General features: G+C 38.5%; 1 protein-coding gene and 1 non-coding gene across 2 annotated transcripts in view; both read right to left on the bottom strand.

Annotated features, from left to right (window-relative positions):
* Positions 1–24,073, bottom strand: part of LOC108737271 (metabotropic glutamate receptor-like) — a 270,131-nt gene that overhangs the window by 89,445 nt on the left and 156,613 nt on the right. Inside the window, exon 5 of the mRNA XM_025980471.1 lies at positions 7,143–7,317. Coding sequence (XP_025836256.1) covers positions 7,143–7,317 — 175 coding nt within the window. The remainder of the gene's footprint in view (positions 1–7,142; positions 7,318–24,073) is intronic.
* Positions 117–189, bottom strand: Trnay-aua. The gene has a single exon. It is a non-coding gene; the product is annotated as a tRNA-Tyr (tRNA).

Genomic DNA, 24,073 nt, shown 5'->3' with positions numbered 1-24,073 from the left:
TATACATACAATGTAGAAATCTTCCCGAAGTGAGTTAGTTTTAATATGAAATATTCTCAATTTTTACCCACTACACACTACCTCAAATTAATGAGGAAAAATTGTTGCTGTTGTCACACCCCCGCCGGGAATCGAACCCGGGCTCTTTGGCTTTATGCGCCAATGCTCTGACCACTAAGCTACGAGAGCAACAACGACAAACCGTACTTATTAGGTCACAGAACCGTCGAACTAATGTAACTATATACTGAATATAAATATACATACAATGTAGAAATCTTCCCGAAGTGAGTTAGTTTTAATATGAAATATTCTCAATTTTTCTTCATTAATTTGAGGTAGTGTGTAGTGGGTCATTCTGCCAGACAAAAAGCTTTGTTCACAGGTTTGGCAACAAGCGTCGGATAATGGTCTTCGAAGATAGAAGAGCTAATGAATGAAAGCAACGAACATAATGGGACAACGTTTGAATAGGCGTAATAATTACTCTTCGTATCTAGCAGCAGTATTAGATATCTATGAACGAGCATTGCACAAATATCAGGAACTATTAAAAATTAGGTTTAATTTCTCATTGCAACCCAACTCGTTCTTTCGGAAGTAGCGTACACGTTACTAATAATTAATAACAAAGATAGGTACTTATTTCTAGATAAGGATGACGGGTTTTACTATAGGAAGCTTATCAAACATTTTCAGGTATACATATAAAAATACACAGAAAATCATTGAATACATTCATTAGAACCCTTAACAAATGATTTCAATTAACTGCCTGAAAATTACTAAGTAAGAACGTTTACCTTAAGTTTCTAGTAAGAAATTTATCGCAACTACCAAATACGGATAGCGATTTCGATCTCATTAGCAACAAATACTCACCAAATAGTGATAAACTGACTATACATGGATATTATTTAAACTCGCTTAATGATAATATTTAATGATCGAAATCGCGATCCGTATCTGGTAGTTTTGATAAACTAGTGATCAAGAACTTTCCTATTTGCGTTCCTATCGCCTAATGTTTATGTCGCATCGCCGACTCAGTTAAAGTTGCTCAAGGCTTCATCTAAAGTATTATCTAAAGTATTAAATATTTAATTAGCAGCAAATACACACTAGATGACGATATGCTAATAAATTAAAACTGTTTTCCGTAAATTTTTTGTTACACAGATATTCCATTTTCCATTAACAGCATGTAAAATCAACAATGCGCCCGGGTCCGCAATGTTAACGTTTCACAAGCTACCGGCACCCCCCTCGCCATGCCTGAAGCGACTGGCAATCAAGTTACTCCTATTGTACCCTCCGGCCACAAACCTTGGTTTTTCATGGTCGAACGCAGTTTTGAGGCATCTGGAACTACGATCAAATCAATGATTTTGGGTACGTGCTAAGCAATATGGGTGCTCGCTATGTAGCGAAAGTACGTGATATCATTCGCCGACGATTAAACCGTATGCCACCATCAATGCAACATCTCCCAAGAATCTCGAACTAAATAACTCCTTGAGCCTGGAGAATTAGGGGATAGGAAACCCACGCAATCTCTGAGCCATTGGTGTTGCCCAGCCGGAACCACAACACCCGTCTATCCACTACGAACCATCTCCCTCGTAATGTTAAGCCTTCATCTGAACTGTGAGAGATAACACCAAATAACTCCTCGATAAGTACCTAAGCGGTAAGTTTACTTAGAAGAACAATTAGTAAATAATAATTAATATTTTCTAGTGGGATGATAGTGTCACTGGCAATTTTCCGAAATAAAATTGCAACTATCATGGTGATACCTATTTGCTGAGTAATGTTAGGCGCACAATCTATATTTTGTTCTTTCTTTTGTGTTCATAATGTGTAACTTGCATTGTGCTGCGTGTTATCAACAATGAGTAAATGTATTTATATAATTTATTTTTATTATGAAAGCCATCTAAGCATTATGCATATTAGTAAATTGTAAATACGTATCTTACACGTCTGATAAAATTGGCACCGTTTACATTCTCCATCGTTGTAGCTGCAGAGTTTTTGTGTGTTTGTTATTTGGTTTTATATGCTGTAGGTTAGAAACACATCACCTACTTTATTACATTGTCATATAAGGGTGTCCAGCTGTATGGACAAAAGCGAGTATGATGATCAAGGACTTAAAGGTTTATCAGAATCGTGAAGTAACAGCAGGAACAACGACGACTTTGGCTAACTACGTATGTCACGGAATCGTCAACGAGTATGTTAAAGAAAATTTCGTTGCTAACAATCGGCTAACATCGTTAACCAAGGGTTACTGTGTTAGCTTTTGATGCCTTGTTTGCTTTAATCCGTATCTGATGAGACGCCTTACACAGCAACAGTAGTAGTCTGACCTTAGTCTTCCAGTAATACAAGGTCAAAACTGACGATGAAAGATGGAAACCAATTATCACGACGAAATACTACAATGAATCAATATAAGAGCATACCCCACTGTATTCAAAGAATCTGCAATTTGGATATTTTCCAAACTTTATGACGGCATAGCGGATGAATGTATTATCTTTACTTGTTTGTTAAGAGGGTGGAAATAAACAAATGTATACATGTAGTTATTTTGACCAAAAGTGATTTATTTAGTTAATTTAATGGCATACAGAAACGCTACAGAATTGCAAAAGTTCACTAGTGCCGTTTTGACTTCTCAAAATGCAGAATAGTAATCCTTTTTTTCTATTATACGACTCTATCTAGGAATATGTATAAATCTTAAACATCACAATGGTTTTGTCGCAATATCGTTCAGTTGGTTTCTACTTAAATAAACTGATGGATATAGACCTATTTCACTGAGAACTTTCAATGAATGTCAAAATTCCATTTCCTAGAGTTGTCTTGACTTTTTTTGTACTTGAAGTTACACAAAGCGATCGTAAATTGAATTCGCCCTTATGAAACCCTCATTCGAAAAACTTGATGTTCTTCAGCTTCAAGTATCATTCTTATCATTTTCTCATACGAAAACAAGTACTTGCTTACTTCTCTTCTTTTTAATGATGTGATATATCCAAACTGTAAAATTTCATGACTAATTCTGTGCATTTTTATTTTGTAAAATTCGATCACTGACAATTCAAGGATCTATTTCATTAGACAAGTCTTTAGTACAAATGGACCTTACTTAGCTTAGGATTTGTTGCAATAATTACTAATTAACAGTACTAGTCATTGTCATATATTATAGAAAGTATTATTACAGTTTCAAATTATTTCGCAACCAAACTTAACAGAAATCAGCATTATCTGCAACTTAACTTACTAATGATTAAAAACAATTATGACTATATATGACTATAAGGTATTGGACTATATATTGTTAAATAAATATTATAATTAAGTGATTAGAAGTTTATCGCCGCTTATAGATATTTACTGCTAGAGGTAGTATTTCATGGTTTGATTTGGACTTTATGAAACTACCTGGGTAGGTATTTACTAGTCAGAAACTACGATGTAGTAGATTATATTTATAGCAAACATCCATCCAAGGGAAAGTGTTTATTTGGGTGATTATAGTATACGGGTTTGTACCAGACTCGAGCTAATTGCTGGTGGTGGTGGGGGGGGGGGGTAAAAGCCACTCAAAATTGCAAAAAACCATGTTTTTGCTTGTTGAAGCTCAGGTAATTATTTTAGGGGAAAAGTTCACATAAAAGTTGTAGCTATTGAAAGGGCCTTTCATATGAGAAATGGATCGATTAATTAGGTTACATAATAACTGGGATCAAAACATACGGATTGGTTCATACATTTTACATTGATGATGTGAACGCAATCTCTCAATAATTGGGTTGGCACATGAAATTTTTAATTAACTTCATTTTTTTAAGAGGAGCGGTATAGTTTCATTCGCGTTGTCAAAGGAGTAATTCAATAATAATTCGATTTTATTAATTTTTGTTGGGTTCTACCTTCGGCAGTTTCTGAAATAACGGAATTTTTTTTATGTTGTGGTCGTTTTACTTGTTTCAATTCTTTTGGTCTTGAAAAAAACACAAATTAACCTATGCATGTTTTCAATTTCAAAAATTAAAAATTATCTGTTTCATTTTTGTAATGTCGAAATGTATTAAAACGTAGATAATTTCTTACTCAATACAATAGTGAAACGGGGATCTTCCTAACTTGTTCTATTTCAGAGATACGATTTTTAAACAGAGTTACTGCAAACAATTTTATTTTCAAAAATGCTAAATAACGTTAAAAAGGGTGACTTCAAACTAATCTTTGGTTACCAAAGTGATCTTTATTTTCAATGAAGAATTAAAAAATCCGATAATAGACAAGAACTGAAAATGGCTGAGTATTATTAAATATAATAGTGAAAGTAAATTAACAAATAATAAAGCATAAAACACTACTGCAAATTACCAAAACGTATTACGGAAAGGTCCGCTATCGTTAGCTTACCATCGGCTTTTTTTATTTCTGATGAGACCAGTACTTATAAATACGATGTCAGTAGAGTTCAATGCAAATTTTTATAAGGCGATAGAAGGCAAGATAATAAGTGCCAAGAAGCGATAAAGTGTGTTTTAAGACGCGATAATCGGTATCAGGGTGTGCCAATCGGCCCCGATCCGTGTACGATTTTAGTGGTTTTGAAGTAGAAACGACGTGGATGACTGGTGAACGAGAACTGGGGAACGAATGTAGCACTACAGCATGGGAACACCATTTAAGAGAATCGAGGTCGACGTAGCCGAATCATTCCCAACGACAGACTCCTGTAACCGATATAACTTAGTCATCATGGATTGCATGGAAACTATAACACCAAATCAGTGGCGGATTATTCATAAGGAAAACTAGGCACATGCCTAGGGCGCAAGTTTAGAAAGGGGCGCGCGCGGATGTTTTTAAACTAAAAATAAGAAAATACCTGTTTCCAAAAAGTATTTTGCAAAATATATGACCGCCAGAGGGGCGTCTACGAGGTGCTAGCCTAGGGCGCTCTCGACATTTAATCCGCCTCTGCACCAAATCAAGGACACACCGTCGCCAAAAAGTTTGTCAATAGCTGGATTAGCCTATATGAACACTGTAAATCCAAGTGTGTTATGAAATGAATGCAAATAAGACATCAAACACATTCAACGTGTCTAACTGAGTTTTAGTATTTCAAAGTAATTCAGAAGAAATTTAAGTGTCTAATTTCTACAGTCCTTTATATGCATAATATCAGTAATACACCTAATATATATGCAGAAAAAAAAAGAAAAACGGTAATTCACGAAATCTGTTTGAAAGTAATGCATTTCATCTAAAATCGCATCGAAGAAATGAATACATTTAAAATAAAATGCACTTAAAGAAAGGTACACACTTAACAATCATTCACTGTATGTGCATTAATTATTTTAGACGTCAAATAACGCAAGTTATGATTTTCAAAAATTATAACAAATTCAAAAATTATGTGAAATCATTGCATGAATAATTATATTTAAACAGAAAATTTTACAGATCGTCTACGAATTTCAAGTAATAAAAAAGAAATTCTTGGAAATCCTCCATGTGAACATCAATTCGTTTGAAAAATTAAAACTAATTTATAATAGTGATGCTGCAAAGGAGGAATTGAAATGTGGTTTACTGCTCAAATTATATGATCGATTGAAACCAAAGAAGATGAATAAAAATACAACACCAGTATTTATAGTACAGAAAGTATGTGTAATAATTCTCTATAAAGTATTGCAACAGCCTTTATTGTTGCAGATACGAAAAGGATTAAAGTACATGATGCATTGAATATGATCATCGGATTGTTAGAAAATATATTACGCATGGGACATTGTTTACCCAAAAGCGTATAAAAATATTCTACAGTATATTGATTTTGAGGTTATGGATGCCCCGCTATCATCCAAAAGTCCTGTCGAAGTATTTATTCGTGAATTATTTATTAAGAATGATAAATAAGTAATGTAAGTATATTTCTGTTACTTGCATTTATTTATCTCTTTTATATTTAAATTCAAATGTTTATAAATAAAATAAAAGTATTATAATTCATAAATACATATGGAATGTTTTATATTAATGCACATAACATGCATTCGAAATACACATTTTCGGTATATTCATTATGAAATTAATGCATATGACGTGTATTCAAAATATACCCTTTAAGTAAGTACAGTAATTACTTCAAACACTTCTAAATGTGTAAAAAGTACAGGGTTTAAACACGTAAAGTGTTTTACAATAAAACACTTGGATTTACAGTGAGTACCAATTCAATTCTATTCCGACCAAGGCAGGAACTTCGAATTGGCTTCGTTCAAGAACATCACTGAACTAATGAGCATTACAAAAACCAGAACCACTCCTTTGCATCCACAGTCTGATGGAATGGTGAAACGATTTATTGCTGCTATGGAGTACCAACCTTTGAAATTTCATCAACAAGTACCAAACTGACTAGGACCGACACGTACCACTTAGTTTATAGATTTGCCATCCATGAGACAAATAGAGAATACCAGCTGCATTTTATTTGGGAAATAACTCAAGCTGTCGATCAGTTTTACAAAAGTGAAAATTTCACATATAGGCTGTCCACCTTACACCAAGAGGCTATAATGAGTTACCTAGACTTCGTTAACAAGCAAGACCACATTTTCTAGAACCCGAATTTTGGAATCCTTCTAGAACAAGGCGAAAGAAGGGGAAATAATAAGTGTAAAGAAGCGATATAGTGTGCGATGTAATTAATAATGGTGGGCTTCATTAGAAAGTAATTAGTTAAATAAATTAGTTAGCAGTGCTAATTGTGCGTAATTATGCGAAATTTTAAAATGTTTCAAAAAACTAATGCTGTTCTGATTCGAGTCTGAAGGGCGTCGTGCGTTGGAGTCGTTTCCCAGCGTTTCGCTAGCGCTAGAGGTCCTTCCATCTCTGATGCTGAATGCGCGTCTCCAACATTCGACAGTCTGCAGACCCAATTCATACAGCATCACTTCATACTCTGGCCGTGAAAGCCGTTACCAATTTATTGCAAAAAGTTTTTCAAATATTTTTTGACTTAAGCTTCAGAAATAAATACTTTTGGGTGTTGACAACACCGATACCACGTTTTAAAGTATTTAACTTACCTTATAGCATAAGCAAACGCCATGACAGCATCCGAAACAAACTGAAGCTGATTTTCGAAAACAGTGTTCTGTCTGGTTAATTTCTCTTTACCAGTACATGCGGTAGAGTATTTCTGATTGTATGGCGTGCTGGAGCTGTTTGGATACCGGCACATAAAATGATCTTCCCAAAACTCTGAAAGTAATGAGATAAAATTATTCTTTTAAAAAGGCGATTTTATCCACATTTGTATTGTTTTTAGTTATATTGAAGTAGTACTTTACGCTGTTTCAGCATTTGACAGTTTAAAAACGTTTATCTGTTTGTAAGTAAAAGTGCCTTGTATTCGCATTGGTATAGAAACTAAATTATGTTTTGTAACCGTGCAGTAAAAATTTATTTCTCCGAATTGTTTTCAACTAGACATTTATTTGTGGATCGGTTAAAACAAATATTTCCCGAATATAAAGTGACTTCAAGCATTCACTTTGGAATGTGAAAAGGGTATTCGTGTTCAATCTGCATCGGTGGTATTATCTGCAGCTGATAGCCTTCAACCATATCAGTGTGCAATATTGTTTCCATCAAAGCTTGAAACTATTTCTTCTATGAGTGGTATACTTTAAAATATGTAGTCCATAAACGAAAGTACCTAGTTAAAAATGATAAAGATAAGATAGTCGTCACTTTAGTTATATTAGTATTTAAATGTTGCTTTTGAAATAAGATTAGAATTACTAATAATGAGTAGTCGTACTCGTTATTTTCGCTGTTTTGATTTTAGTTTAAAGTAGCATCATATCAGCTTTACACACAAAAAGAATCCGTTCGTAGTATACATAAACAGCGGCTACTAATTGGTAATTCGTTGGGACTATAAATAAATTCATTGTTACAATTATATGCATTAACGTATTTCATTGTTGAGTACGTTTTCACAATTTACCAATTTTTGCGACGACTAATGGCTTACGTTGATGCGCGAACGAATATTCGTGACGACAAGTAATTCATTCATATATATATAACAAAAATGTTCAATGTCCCAACAAAAAGTTGTATTGAATCAGTAAAACATATGTAAGTGATTAATTCATTTATTTTGGCAACGGATACAGTTATGCTAACAATTATTTCAGTTAGTGCAGACAAATAGATAAGATAAGTCAGGACGGAAGTAGTAGTAGGGATATAAAGCAGAGGATAGAGCAGGGTCGAGTCGCCTTCAATAAAAATAAGTCACTTCTATGCTCGCGAATGGTTAATTTAGAAATTCGAAAAAGGGACGGTGGGGGCTGCGGTTAGAAGCATTCGAAATGTGGTATCATAGGCGAATGATGAGGATGCCGTGGATAGAGAAGGTTAGAAATGAAGAGATATTGGAAAGAATAGGAGAACAGATGACTCTATGGAAGTCAATGAGAAATATGCGAGATAAACATAATACGATCTTTTCCTGTTATGTGAAGGAGCGTTGTGGCCTAGTGCTATGGATGGTTAGCTGGAACATCGGTGTCTAGGGTTCTAGTCGCAGTCGATTGTTTCCTTTGTTCATTAAATTTGCTTTATTATTAGTAATTCCTTTTTTTGTTGTCATATATTTTCTTTGTTTGATGTTTCCAACGTAGTCGAACGTTTTATATTAGTTCCATAGTGAAATCAGCTCCTTTAGCGGCTGATTGGTAATTCTACCCTCGGGTCATCTGTTCATCCTCATCTCAGTTGTTTGTCCAAACTTTTCAAAGTTATTTGTTAAAGTATAAATAATTTTCTCCATACATTAAACTGCGCTTGGTATAAAACATTCTTTTTGTGGTTTCCCAGTATGCTACGCCATTTGTGGGAGGAGACAGTGTTTTTCCTTCGTTATTGACTTTTTGTATTTACTTATCCTAATGATATCTTAATGGTGGTTCCAAAACACCCTGCTATACATTAGAAGATTAGGGCACGCTTATAACTGTCAGCTTAATACTGCCTTCGAATAATTACCTTCCAATCAGTAAGTTCATTATAGAACAAAAGCAGAAAATGTTCTTTTTTATTGGGGCTTAAGGGTTACCGTAATTGAGTGATTCCGAAACGACTAGAACTTTTTAAGAAACAATCAAGCTAATGTAAGATGTAAAATTTTTGTGTAAGTTTAATTATCCTTTGATTAAGATTTAATAACTATACAAGATCTCATTAACAATGTTTAAGTTTCCTTTTCTATCCGACTGCGGAGGAGGGTTGTGTATGTATGTATGTATGTATATATATATATGTATGTAGATATATGTGTATATATGACTTCACGGTAAGGGAGCCTGTAACCCACACGTGACGCGTCTTCAGGTGGCGGATAGGGGAATGCTCGCTAGATATAGAGGGTAGGAGAGAAATAAAATATCTTCCGCGGTTCAAACAGGCTGAGGAAGGATACCTCATAAAAAAAACACTGCTGCCTTGCAGGTAGGGATTGGAGTTTCCAAAGGCTAGGACATGGCTAAAGTCCGAAATAAAACCCGGATCGGTCACGCCGTCTGATCATTGGCAGTGCTTTGGGGGATGGTGCCCGAGGCTAATGTGTGCTTGCACTGCCGGTATGATGCTGCGACGAGGGACCAGTGGCCACCCCCTTCGGGCCTTGATCAGGAAACGCGTATTGACCACGGAGATCGGAATCCGTGGCGCCCCGAGCGAGTGCCGGTCTGTCCGTGTTTTCCGGGATTGGTTAAGCGAAGGTTGGGCCTCAGGGAACTGGGGTAGGCCGTTGCCAGACCGAGGGTATACCCGCTCCCAATTATTTCGGCCCGCTCCCTTACGCACGAAGCGCTGGCAAACAAGATGGATCAATCAATCAACCAACAAAATATTGAAGGACAGCAGACTTTCCAGAAGGAGATAGCCGGTGTGACTTCGACTGCCACCTCGAGGAGGCAAAACGTTACTGACCCACCAGGGTCACCATGGCTATGGAGTAAGAGCATCAACTCGGCACCTGATGCACGAACAAGGAGATGGAGAAAAGTGTAGCCGCACTTCATCGATTGAAGGCTGTGCTAGAGGAACTTACAGCTCTCACATGCTCGAAGTCGAATGTGAGCATGGTTATATTCGTTCTTCTTCACAACTCCCAAATCTGAACGCCTTTCTATCAAGTATTTCTAAAATTCTTTTAAAAATGGCAAATCTACAAGTCATATGAGACATGAATACAATGCTACTAAATTATTCGGAGTTCCCTCAATAAAGTTTATGCAATTGTTGTTATGGTAGGCTATTTGTCAGAAAAATATTCGAATACGAATTATATTTTTAATTGTGTTCTACGCAGGGAATAGAATTTGGTACCCTCAAAGTTAAAGGAGAGTACCTACTGTTCTTATTCAGTTTCAGGACAAATTATTTAAAAATTTTTGTTTANAACAAGGAGATGGAGAAAAGTGTAGCTGCACTTCATCGATTGAAGGCTGTGCTAGAGGAACTTACAGCTCTCACATACTCGAAGTCGAATGTGAGCAAGGAAATCCTCCGGAAGTTGAAAACTCTGGAGAATACCTTCGCCACGGCGGAACTGGTCATTTTTCGAATTTTTTTTTTAACTCCAATTTATTTACAATCTGTCCTTTTAGGACAATAAGCAGATTTTATATTACAAATAAAATAATGTACAGAGGTCAAATAATATCGTCTTGGTAACAGTCCATTGACCGTACACAAATTACATATAATAAAATAAAATAGATGATTACTTTGTTTCAATGTTTACAATAGAAAATTTATTATTCAATTGTTCTATAACGTATCAATCTTGATTTCATGTTGTTTAAAGTTGGTAATTTTCTGGCAAGCTGGTTTGGATGAACTGATAGCCCTTTTTTGTAGCTGTAGTAGTGTCGTAGAATTTCTGCTTGAACAGGTGGAATTTTCAGATCTTTGTAGATTTGATCGTTTGACACATACCATGGAGAATTGAGGATATTTCTTAAGGGTTTAGTTTGAAATCTTTCTATAATATTAATGTTTGATTTCGATGCGGTGCCCCACAGTTGAATTCCATAAGTCCATACTGGTTTAAGGATAGTCAAATATAAACGAATTTTGTTTTCAATTGACATTTGAGGTCTTCTTCCTAATAACCAGTACATTTTTTTAAAAATTAGATTAAGCTGTTTTCTCTTACTCCAGATGTGATCCTGCCAGGTAAGACGACGATCAAGATGCATACCAAGGTATTTAACCTTGTTTTGTTGCGGAATAGTTTTCTCATTCAGTTTAACCTGCGGGCAATTACTTTTACAAAGAGTAAAAGTGACGTTAGTAGATTTATCCTCATTTACTTTTATTCTCCAATTTTTATACCAGTTATCAGTTTTAAACCTTTTTGTAACACTTCTGAAGCTTCCTTTTCATCACTGTTAGTATGTATCATGGCTATATCATCGGCGTAGGTCGCGATGGTGATGTTGTTAAATGTGGGAAAATCAGCCGTATATAATAGATAAAGCGTAGGTCCAAGGATGCTGCCTTGCGGTACACCTGCTTTAATAGCGAAAAAAGTTGAGAGTTGCTGTCCAAACTTAACTTTGAATGTTCTGTCGCTCAAATATGATTTCAGCAGTTCTGCCAGTTTGATTGGCAAGTATTTTTTTAATTTAAAAATAAGACCTTCGTGCCATACTCTATCAAACGCTTGCGACACATCTAAGAAGACAGCATTACAGTACCCTTTTTTATAGAAAGTTTTTCTTATTATTGTAGTTATTCTATTTACTTGTTCGATGGTAGCATGTTTTTTGCGAAAATCAAATTGATAATTCGGAATGTGTTCTTTTTCTTCAATAACCTTATTTAATCTGTTTGATATTGTAATTTCAGTTATTTTTGAAAACACTGGAAGTAGACTTATGGGTCTGTACGAGGTAACTATTGTTGGATCTTTTCCAGGCTTCGGAATAAGGATTATTTGCGCTTTTTTTAGTTGTTCTGGAAAATATGAAAGGCGATAGATTGCATTCGTTACAATCGTAATAAATCTGACAGCCTTGTTTGGTAATTCTTTGAACGCTTTTCCAGGAATTCAATCGTAACCTGGCGCTTTTTTATTGTTAATATTTTTAATGATATCTGCGATTTCTTTGAGTTTGACGATATTAACATTATTATCGTTTATTACTGTAGTATCGTTTGTGAGTAATTTGTTTTCATCTTCTATTGAAATTGTTCTATCGTAAGGTTTGAAAATATTACTCAGATGCGAAGCAAAAAGATGAGCTGTTTTCTTGCAACATAATTTTCAATTCCTTGATAGATCTATCTAAGTTATTTTTATGTATTGGACTTATGGTTGTTTGCCAAATACTACGCAGCTTTCTTTTCTCCTTAATTTTTTTTACAATTTGAAGGGGCAGTCTCTGTTTTTGTATTCGGGGACTGTAGTGGGGCGTTGCTACGGCTAGTGCGTTCTGAATATTAGAAATAAAATGCTCGATAGCATAATCCAAATCAAAATGACTTTTTAGACAAATGTTGCAGTTAAGTGTGTTCTCTATTTCCTGTTTAAATACATTCCAATCGGTATTTTTATTAATGATTGGATTGGGAGTCTGAACATTATAAAAGTGCTTAAATACGTTTAGTATTATTGGTGAATGGTCGGACGAAATGTCAAAGCATGACTCTGCTTTGAGATAATTATTATTGATACCTCCAGTGACTGCAAAATCTATCAAGTCAGGTATCTTGTTTCTATCTGTAGGCCAGTAAGTGGGTTCCCGAGTAGATACGAGGGTGGATTGATAAGTTTCCGGCCTAACCAAGAGATGACGCCACTAGGCCTACCTTGAGGTGACATTCTATAGTACCATCCTTGGATAGCTTGTAGCTATAGTTTCAGCCCGATCTCCTTGCTAGTGTAGGTTTGACAGCACGCTGAACAAGACGCCTCTGTGGTTTTCGTAAAAATGGAAAAGCAGGAAAATCGTNCCGTATATAATAGATAAAGCGTAGGTCCAAGGATGCTGCCTTGCGGTACACCTGCTTTAATAGCGAAAAAAGATGAGAGTTGCTGTCCAAACTTAACTCTGAATGTTCTGTCGCTCAAATATGATTTCAGCAGTTCTGCCAGTTTGATTGGCAAGTATTTTTTTAATTTAAAAATAAGACCTTCGTGCCATACTCTATCAAACGCTTGCGACACATCTAAGAAGACAGCATTACAGTACCCTTTTTTATAGAAAGTTTTTCTTATTATTGTAGTTATTCTATTTACTTGTTCGATGGTAGCATGTTTTTTGCGAAAATCAAATTGATAATTCGGAATGTGTTCTTTTTCTTCAATAACCTTATTTAATCTGTTTGATATTGTAATTTCAGTTATTTTTGAAAACACTGGAAGTAGACTTATGGGTCTGTACGAGGTAACTATTGTTGGATCTTTTCCAGGCTTCGGAATAAGGATTATTTGCGCTTTTTTTAGTTGTTCTGGAAAATATGAAAGGCGATAGATTGCATTCGTTACAATCGTAATAAATCTGACAGCCTTGTTTGGTAATTCTTTGAACGCTTTTCCAGGAATCCCATCGTAACCTGGCGCTTTTTTATTGATAATATTTTTAATGATATCTGCTATTTCTTTGAGTTTGACGATATTAACATTATTATCGTTTATTACTGTAGTATCGTTTGTGAGTAATTTTTTTTCATCTTCTATTGAAATTGTTCTATCGTAAGGTTTGAAAATATTACTCAGATGCGAAGCAAAAAGATAAGCTTTATCTGATTCTGTGCGAGCCCATGAACCATCGGGTTTTGCTAAAGGAGGTATATGCTGTTGAGGTTTTTTAATGCTTTTAGTGGCCTTCCATAATGAATAATCAGTTGATTTTTCTGAAGTCAAATTTACAAGATAATTTTGAACCTCTTGATCTCTGTTTTCTTGCAACATATTTTTCAATTCCTTGATAGATCTATTTAAGTTATTTTTATCTATTAGACTTCTGGTTGTTTGCCAAATACTACGCAGCTTTCTTTTCTCCTTAATTTTTTTTACAATTTGAAGGGGCAGTCTCTGTTTTTGGGGACTGTAGTGGGGTGTTGCTACGGCTAATGCGTTCTGAATATTAGAGATAAAATGCTCGATAGCATAATCCAAATCAAAATGACTTTTTAGACAAATGTTGCAGTTAAGTGTGTTCTCTATTTCCTGTTTAAATAAATTCCAATCGGTATTTTTATTAATGATTGGATTGGGAATCTGAACATTATAAAAGTGCTTAAATACGTTTAGTATTATTGGTGAATGGTCGGACGAAATGTCAAAGCATGACTCTGCTTTGAGATAATTATTATTGATACCTCCAGTGACTGCAAAATCTATCAAGTCAGGTATCTTGTTTCTATCTGTAGGCCAGTAAGTGGGTTCCCGAGTAGATACGAGGGTGGATTGATAAGTTTCCGGCCTAACCAAGAGATGACGCCACTAGGCCTACCTTGAGGTGACATTCTATAGTACCATCCTTGGATAGCTTGTAGCTATAGTTTCAGCCCGATCTCCTTGCTAGTGTAGGTTTGACAGCACGCTGAACAAGACGCCTCTGTGGTTTTCGTAAAAATGGAAAAGCAGGAAAATCGTGCTGTCATCAAATACTTTTATTTGAAGGGGTTAACGCCGAAGGAAATTAAAAAAGAGATGGACTCAACACTGGGGACATCCTCCCCGTCATATTCAACCGTTAAGCAGTGGGTTTCCGAGTTTAAAAAGGGTCGTGTGAGCACCTCTGATGGGCCTCGCTCAGGACGCCCCGTTGAGGTCACAACTCCAGATATGATCGAAAAAATTCATCAAATAGTGCTGGGAGACCGCAGATTGAAAGTGCGTGAGATAGCTGAGACCTGTAAGATGTCATATGAACGTGTGCAACATATTTTGCACCAACATTTGCATATGGAAAAGCTCTGTGCAAGATGGGTGCCGCGTTTGCTAACAGTCGACCAAAAATTGATTCGAAAAAACATTTCTACCGCAAATTTGTCATTGTATAAGCGTAATCCAAGCGAATTTTTGCGTCGATTCGTAACCGTTGACGAAACGTGGGTCCACCACTACACTCCTGAAACCAAAGAACAGTCTAAACAGTGGATTGGACCAGGGGAACCAACTCCAAAGAAGGCAAAAACAATTTTTTCGGCGAACAAGGTTATGGCTACTGTTTTTTGGGATGCAAGAGGTATTATATACATTGATTACCTTGCAAAGGGTAATACTATCACTGGTCAATACTACGCAGACTTATTGCAACGTTTGAGCCACGAGGTGAAAATTAAACGACCTCATCTGGCGAAGAAAAAAATCTTGTTTCATCACGATAACGCACCAGCGCACACGTCAATCGTTGCGACGGCTAAAATCAACGATCTAAAGTTTGAATTGATGCCGCACCCTCCTTACTCTCCAGACCTAGCCCCGAGTGACTATTTTCTGTTCCCTAATCTCAAAAAATGGCTTGGCGGTAAGAGATTTGCGGACAATGAAGAAGTAATCGAAGCTGTAAATGGTTATTTTGAGGAGCTTGACGAATCAGTCTATAGAGATGGCATTAATAGACTGGAACACCGCTATGAGAAATGTATCAGCCTTGGAGGAGATTATGTTGAGAAATAAAAAAAAAAAAATTTTAAAAACCTTGTTTTTCTTGGTCAGGCCGGAAACTTATCAATCCACCCTCGTATTACCGAAAAATTTTCTTTCATTATCGTAGCATAAAGGTTGCGCCCTTTTGGATTTGGTGTATTTAGCCTAGACCCCCACCATGGGTGTTTAGCATTATAGTCACCTGCGGCAATGAATCTGTTGCCTTATGTTTTGAAAAATTCAGTAAACATTTTTTGACTGATGTTGAACTTGGGGGGGCAGTATATCGAAGCAACTGCCAGCGGTCCTTGCTGGTCCTTGATTACTATGCTGGTCGCCTGAAGATATTTTTCTCGAAAGTTATCCATTTCGTGATGCTGAATTGTTGTCTTGATTATTATTGCCGTGCCACCGTGTGCTTTATTGCCAGGAAAATTAGTAAAATAAGTTCTGTAATTTTGTATTTTTAAAAAATTTTTACTAGTGAAATGAGTTTCAGAAATAAGCATTATGTCTATATCTTGTTCCGTCAAAAAAGCTTTCAATTCATGAAATCTTTGTGCTAAACTGTTTGAATTCCACGCTGCTATTTTAAGCGGCATTTTGATTTTTGTTGCCCAATAACGTAGTTATTAGGTTTATAAGTGAATCTATACGAGTCATCATTTGAGACATGAGACCCTCGAGTTTATCTACACGACGGACAATACTGGTGCTCTCTGTTTTGTTTTGATTTGACTGTATGCTTACGTTGCCGTCTGTCTCACCTTTGGAGCCGATGACTTGAGAGTAAGTGAAACCTGGAGTAATGTATGTATTGTGTTGTTGCTGCTGCTGTTGATTTGTTCGTAATTTTGGTCTCAACGATGGGAACATTTTTTGTTGAAGTTTTTTGCGCGCCGGACAGCCTTTATAACTCGCGGGGTGATTATCTCCGTAATTTGCACAAACCACTTCTTTTATTTTTCCCTTTGTACCGATAATCTTGAAGCTATACTGCTCCTTGGCGACTTCATCCAGTAGTTGCTGCAGTGGTTTCACGACGTTGACCTTGCAGACGAATATCGGAGGTGGCTTTCTGGTTGGTGTGTTATCCTGGAAGGATTTTTCCTCAGAATTGTTATCGTCCTGATTATCGCCGAGAGGACTGAAGGAGTTGGACGTTTCAGTACCTCCCAACCAATAGTCTGTTATGGTAGACTGCCGTTTATTTGGAACTTTAAACGAATCAGGGCTATTTCTGCCTCTTTTTGTATTATTACCCACTGTGATCCACCCATGTTTCGATTGACCTGGGGTTTGCGGGGCCTGGTTAGCGTTAAACATTTTGTCGCGTTGACTACGCCTCTATCGACTTACACGCGCGCTCTCTTTCGACTTTTCGATGATTTTTTTTTTTTTCGAATTGAGAATCCAGAATGCCTGAACCGAGAGCCGATAGCTTCGACACGTGATGCGGAGAGCCAATGGTCTCCAAAACCAGGTGAGACCTACCTGGAAGCAGCGGCTGAGCAAAAGGATTCGGCAGCGTCTCAGAACAAAAAGAGACCGCTCGCAGAGTCCCCTGCGGCAGATGATTTCCGCCTGACATCGAGGCAACTCAAGAAGGCGAGGAGACAAAAGGTCAAACAACCGAAGCGGCAAGAGGAAAGCACGCCCCAGACCACCAAAGATGTGTCCAAAAAACCCAAGGAGCAGAAAAAGGCGAAGACTCGTCGACGCAAAGCAGTGAGACCAACACGACCTGACACCTTAGTGGTGAAGGCCAAGGAGGGTAACTCTTATGCCGACATTCATCAGAACTGAAGGAACTTGGAAATAGCGTGACCAAGGTTTACAAGGACACGAAGGAAAACCTGGTGCTGGTTCTAGATAAGAAGGCACACGACAAAATAAGCGAACTATGCTCAACAGTCGAGAGGAAACTTCAGGACACGGCAGAAGTCATTAGTCGGATAGACATGATGGCCATCGAATTGAAGGACCTAGACGAGCTGACGACGGCTGATGATATCTGCGAAGCCGTCAAGTTACAGATCGATGAAGCAGAAAAGGTGGACCTGAGTGCTGTGAAGTCCATCTGGAAAGCGGAACACAGACCGCTGTACTTGTTCTGCAAGCTAAGCTTGCGAAAGCAATGCTGCTGAAAGGCAAACTGCGGGTAGGATGGGTATACAGCAGAGCAAGAAAAAAAGACGTCATCCCGAGGTGCTACAAGTGCTTGGATTTTGGTCACTTGGCACGGTCCTGCCAAGGCCCAGACCGTTCAAAGCAGTGCTTTAAATATGGTAGTGAGACCCATACCGCCAAGGTCTGTACAGAGAAATTGTACAGGTGCATCATGTGCGAAGGAGAAACGGCGTTGACCCACAAAACAGGCACTCCGCCCATCAACGGGTCGTCAGAGAGTTCAATCGGAAAAGAAAATGAGATTTCTACAACTAAATCTCAACCACTGTGAGGCAGCCCAAGACCTCTTCTGGCAGACAGCCTACGAGGAGAACATTGACGCAGCAATCCTGTGCGAGCAATACCGAGACATCCAAGGTACGAGTTCATGACTGCGAGACAGCTCTGGCAAAGCCGCACTCTGGTTCCGCAAGGGCCTCTTCGTCCAGGAAGTCCAAGCAACGAGTCGTGAAGGATTCGTTTGGGCTAGGATAGAAGACACGTATATCTGCAATTTTCACGTCTGCTCGATGAGATAGTCGAAGAATTGCGTGAAAGAAGACCAGCAATAATCGCGGGTGACTTCAACGCCTGGGCCACTGATTGGGGCAGTCGAGAGACCAATCAGAGAGGGGCATCGTGATAACTTCACTCTTCTGGATTTGGCGATCATGAACACCTGAAGTACCTGGAACGCACGATCCTTCGATCAAGACATGTTCGAAGTGATGTTGGAAGGCGTCAACGTGCCGGAAGGTTCACCTGACACCAAGGTCGCGCACCTGATGGCCACCCTGACTAGGAAGTGCGATGGCTCGATGACGAGGCGAACAAACAACAGCAGAAGATCGGCATACTGGTGGAACGATGAGATCGCTGAAGTTCGGCGAATTTGCCTTCGATCCAGAAGAAGAGCCCAGAGAGCTAGAGGTCGTGCATCTTTCGCTGACCTGAGGACCAATTCGCCGAGGCCCGTAGAAACCTGGGTAAAGCCATCAAGGAGAGTAAAATACAGTCTGTGAAGTCGCTGCATCGCGAAGTTGACCAAGATATCTGGGTTCGACCGTACAAACTGGTCATGGCCAAAATACGCAGGCGAGGCTCCGGGATGCCATCAAACCCGGTGTTTCTCGACAGGATAGTGAGGACTCTATTTCCTCGACAAACAGCGGATTCTACCGTCAGGACTGTTACGACAGAAGGGAACATCCATGAGATTCCACCAGTGACGCTGGAAGAGTTGATGAGAGCTGTCCAGAAGATCGGGGACAGTGTCCTATGATGCTGTGTGTGTAGTGGCTGGCCTCCCGCCAATCGAAATCTTGGCGGATGAGCGACGTAGAATCTACCAACGAAGGCAGAGTGACACTAACGACACCAGATCACCTGCTGCAGAAGAGAGAAGCCGCACGATAGAGATGTGGCAACTGCGCTGGGTAGCCTCGGAAAACGGGAGATGGACATACCGTCTGATCCCAGACATCGCGATGTGGCTCAGCAGAAAACACGGAGAAGTGGACTTCTATGTTACGCAGTTGCTGACCGGACATGGCAACTACCGCGCCTACATCAAGAGGTTTGGTTTGAACTTCGAACCATCATGTCCAAGTTGTCGAAATAAAGACGAAACGGCGGAGCACATTTTCTTCTCATGCCCCCGTTTCGCTGCAGAGAGAGCGGAACTTGATGCAATTCTCTATTGCCATGGTACGCCAGAAAACCTCGTAGGCCTGATGGTTCGCTGCGAGGAAAATTGGAAGGCAGTGGCCGATGCAGCGGCCAAGATAATGAAAACTCTCCAAGGAGATCGACCAAGGAGACGCTCACAGTGAAAACAATGAAGTAGGCAGCAACTACTCAGTCCTCCCCGGGCGAAGTAATGCGGTTCCGCGCGGGGTACAATGGAGTATGCTCAAGAGTTTTGGGTTTTTAGTGGGTATGTTCTAGAGATGGGATTAGTAGTCTAGTAATCACGTGCCTAGTCCGAGCCGCCACCCTCGGAAAGTCAGGAGACTTTCCGGTCAGTAAATAACTAGCATTTTCCCCCGCTTGATACCAAAAAAAAAAATGTGTGACTGTGGTGAAGCTGGAAGAGTGTTATTAGTAGTTTTGTAGGCATTAAAAACGTAATTAAAAACAATAAAAAAAAGCCGACCACAGTGTAAAAAATATCAAGTTTAAATTATTAAGTACATTACAGGGACAACTGAAAAGCACAAAACAAGCAGATAAGACGAAGAGAGTTCGTTCCATTTTCGTAGCGCTGAACGTGAGGCTGATTTAGACGTTTTATTGAGCAAGGTAGGCTCTGTATTAATTAATAGTGTTACGTGTCAGCAACTATACGCTAAGAAGCGTCAGTTTACCGAAATCGCGCTAGTAACAAAGGACAGAGTTCTCTAGAACATACATTCTAGAGTATTTCTACGTGTAACAAGGCCAGTCTTTATGAATAGCTGACGCGATCTAGAAAAAGCATTCTCGACTCGACCTTCGAAGCCTACGGACCATTCCAGCAGCGACAAACTTCTAGTCTATCAGCCTCTCAGTACCATCTACAGTCCTGTGGGACGGAGTACGCAATGTCTCTCTGAAAAAAAAAGACGTAGAGCCATGGACTGCCACGGCATTACCATCCGTTGGGGCCATTAACACCCAAGACTCGAACAAGGTCTATCCTAACTCTGTCAACGATTTTCGTCGGCTCTAGTCGTACCTAGACGAATCCAAGGTTGAGTTTTCAACAAACAAAATTCAGCAATACAGGGACCTTCACGTCGTCCTTCGTGAAGTTTGTGAAGCCATCTCGACGCCTCAAAGTATCTAAGAAAAGCGTACCACCCAGTAGCCGACCCTACTCCGACCACTCGTAAAAGCGCTTAGGCAACCCCCGTCCTTTAGCCACCCCGGTTACGACATCTCTCCGAAAGTCAGGGCAGTGAAAGCCAATTCCATTCGAAAGCCCAAAGTAACCACAAGCTTCTCTGTAGCGTAAAGTGCTTCCCCAACTCTAGAACAAAAACTCCAGGTCATCGTCTAAACGATGGTAGTCAGCATAGTCGCCGCCCTCCAAACACTTACCCTTGGATAAAACAGCCCACCCAAATATTATTCGAGTGGCTACCTAAAATGCTCAAAGAATTAGAGGTAAATTGACTAAGATCGAATACTTCCTCGAGGAACAGTCAATCGTTCTCGTTTGCATCACCGAAATGTATTTATCCCAGAAAGTTAAACTTTTTGTCCCACACTTCACACCCTATAGAAGAGGCCGTGAAAACTCCCGAGGTGGTTTCGTAGCTATCCTCGTTAGGAACTCCTTAAAGCACAGGCCCGTATCTTTGGTCACCAATTCATTAGAAGCAGTTGGCATTGTAGTCTGGCTAACTTCCGGCCCCCTCAGAATCATTTCTATTTACTCCTTCCCTTCTGAACAACATCATTCGGATTTTCCCCTCCTCTTCCCCCCAAACCTCAGGCGATCTCAATACCAATGACGCCTCCCGAAGCTGTTGACAAGCTAACAGAAAAGGTGTTGCACTTATTCTCGACCTCAACCTCACCGTTGAAGCACCCTCAGATCCCACGTACCTCCTTTCCCGCCACAATCAACTTCCAGACATTCTCGATATCATCGTTTTAAATAATGTTACTTTTTCCGCCGATGCCACCGTTCTCGACGCTAAGCTCCGACCACCTTCTGGTCCTAATAGAAGTCGGCTTCCTAACCCTCAACACCCCAAACCCACCAACTTCGCTAGACTGAGTACGTTTCCGCTACACTCTCGAAACATTCTGCTTCAATTCGCACAATAGCGAGAAGTTGTCAATCTCTTTCAAACGAGATATGTAACACATCCCAAAAGCACTTGGAAAATGACCCACTCTTTTCGCACCCGCACTCTTCGCTGTTACAATGAAACGGCTCCATATTCACTTCATATGAGGAAGAAAATGCAATTTTCACGAGCGAACCAACGCCGCCTCCCAAAACTTTGCCGCTACTTTTTCCGACTTTAAACACACGTTCCCTGTGAAATCTTCCTTTCCATCCGATCTCTGAAAAAGAAAAAAGCCCCTGACGCGGACAGAATTCCCAACGGTGTCCTAAAAGTCCTGCTAGTCTCTGAAACATCACAAACGTTATCATGCGACTCCACCACTTCCCTTTGGTCTGGAGAGAAGCCATTGCCATCCGTCTTACAAAAAAAGAAAGCCCTCTCAGCTCTCCTTCAAGCTACAGGCCCATCAACCTGCTCAGTTCGCTGAGAAAAGTAGTTGAACCCATCTGATTCGGCTGCTTGACCGTGTGGAACGAAATAACCTTCTGCCTGACTTTTAACACGATTTCAGCAGTCAACACGGCATCTGCCATCAACTTCTGCGAAATAAGATGAGTCAAGAAGCGATGCAGTGAGCGATTTAGCAGTGAGTGGGTAGTTGATTAACTGATTAATAGTAATGGTGTTAATTAAAGATTAATTGGAAAAATAAAGTGGTTATAAACGTAAAACATTATTATTAAACGAAATTAGGTGTTAGGAGTAGAATTGAATAGATGGAACTAGGAGGTTTTGGTGAACTCCACCAAACATTCCAGAAAGTTATTTTAACGAACTTGAGAAGGTCGCCGAATTAATGAGCATCACCAAAACAAGGATTACGACCACATCCATTGTCTAATGGGATGGTTGGGCTGGGATCGACATGTGATGGTTTAATTTTCACAAGTGTAATACGTACATAAATATCTATTCAAAACAACAGCATGTATGTAAGCAGTGTAATAAGGCATGTTTGGAACTTTCATGCGGTTTGCATCACATTCATCGACCTAGAAGGATATTATAGTCTTATGAAATTGTAATGTCCTACTGTGTTATTTTCTTCTATTCACTCAGCTTTCTGCGAAAGCTGGGGTTTATTAGTTTATGAGTCTTGAAAAAGAAGTATGTTAGAAGCAAGGATTCGCGGCACAAAAGAGCGATTTGATAGCGATAAGATAAAAATTGTTAATTTAACAAAAGCAAGTGAGAATATATTATTTGAAAATATAAAACTCAGCTAGGTTTTTTCGAATAAATTGAATTTAATAGAATTAGTCAGCCAGGGAAGTAGCATCATAAAATTCCGCATTCATTTCTTATTTTTAATTATTAACATTACACGAAGTTTACTCTTTGTTATTTGCTGGTGTTTTTCTGTTCTTAAAATATTTTATTTAATGATTATAATAATATGTGTGGTTTATACGTTCAGAATTGTTTTTAACTTCATGAAAACTATTTATAACGACACTTTATTACAATTGGTTTTATTTCTATCAGTCGGAAATATGCAGCCATTTTTATGATGAATCAGATATTTCTTACTATAGCACACGCTGTTAACATGCAGTTGAGGTAAGTGTACTGAAAATTTTGAATTTTCTATACATTCACGTCATACAGTGGGTGCTTTATAATGTCAGCAAAGCAATGTCTTTTCCAGATAGTGTATTGTGATGCTATAAATTGAGAAAGTGACAGTTTCTAATACCCATTAACTCTAACAGAAAATGTGGATACCATTATCAAATTTACCGTCTTATAATAAATCAAATGCTTAATTTTCATTAACAAAAACGCAAAAGCAATGTCTTTAGTTCATCTGCTATAGCAATTGCCTGTTACTGATAGAAAAGGAAGAGTTACATTCAAGTAAAGAAACATCTAAGGGCATTTTCAAGAGTATAATCCAGAAAGTACTACCCGAGTCGAAAAATTTCTACTGTTTTAAGTCTAAAACAGATAGTTGCAAGTGTTTTGCTTCGAAATTAGCCTAACATTCCCTTTTCCTTCTCCAAGCTGATCAAGTAAAACCATTTCGAACATTCGCCCAGTCAAAATTGCTTTTATTAATATCAGGCGATGTGGCGAGTTCATTAGGACAAATTTAGACACTATTGAGAAGGCGTAAAACATGACATCTTTTAACACGGGTATTACTTTAAAGTCTACATTGGGAGCAATACATGCAGTTAAAGTAGTTAATTTAGTGTGCTGTGTTATTACATATATAAAAATAAGGTCAATGAATTTCTTTAATGCATAGCAATTTTCCCTGAATGAGATAAGAAATCTTCTGGGAAATCAGTGAGAAAAAAATGCCTTGCCTTTTTCTTTA

Source organism: Agrilus planipennis, unplaced genomic scaffold (genome assembly GCF_000699045.2).
Source record: "Agrilus planipennis isolate EAB-ADULT unplaced genomic scaffold, Apla_2.0 scaffold136, whole genome shotgun sequence".
Taxonomy (NCBI): domain Eukaryota; kingdom Metazoa; phylum Arthropoda; class Insecta; order Coleoptera; family Buprestidae; genus Agrilus; species Agrilus planipennis.
This window is presented reverse-complemented; position numbering and strand designations above follow the sequence as displayed.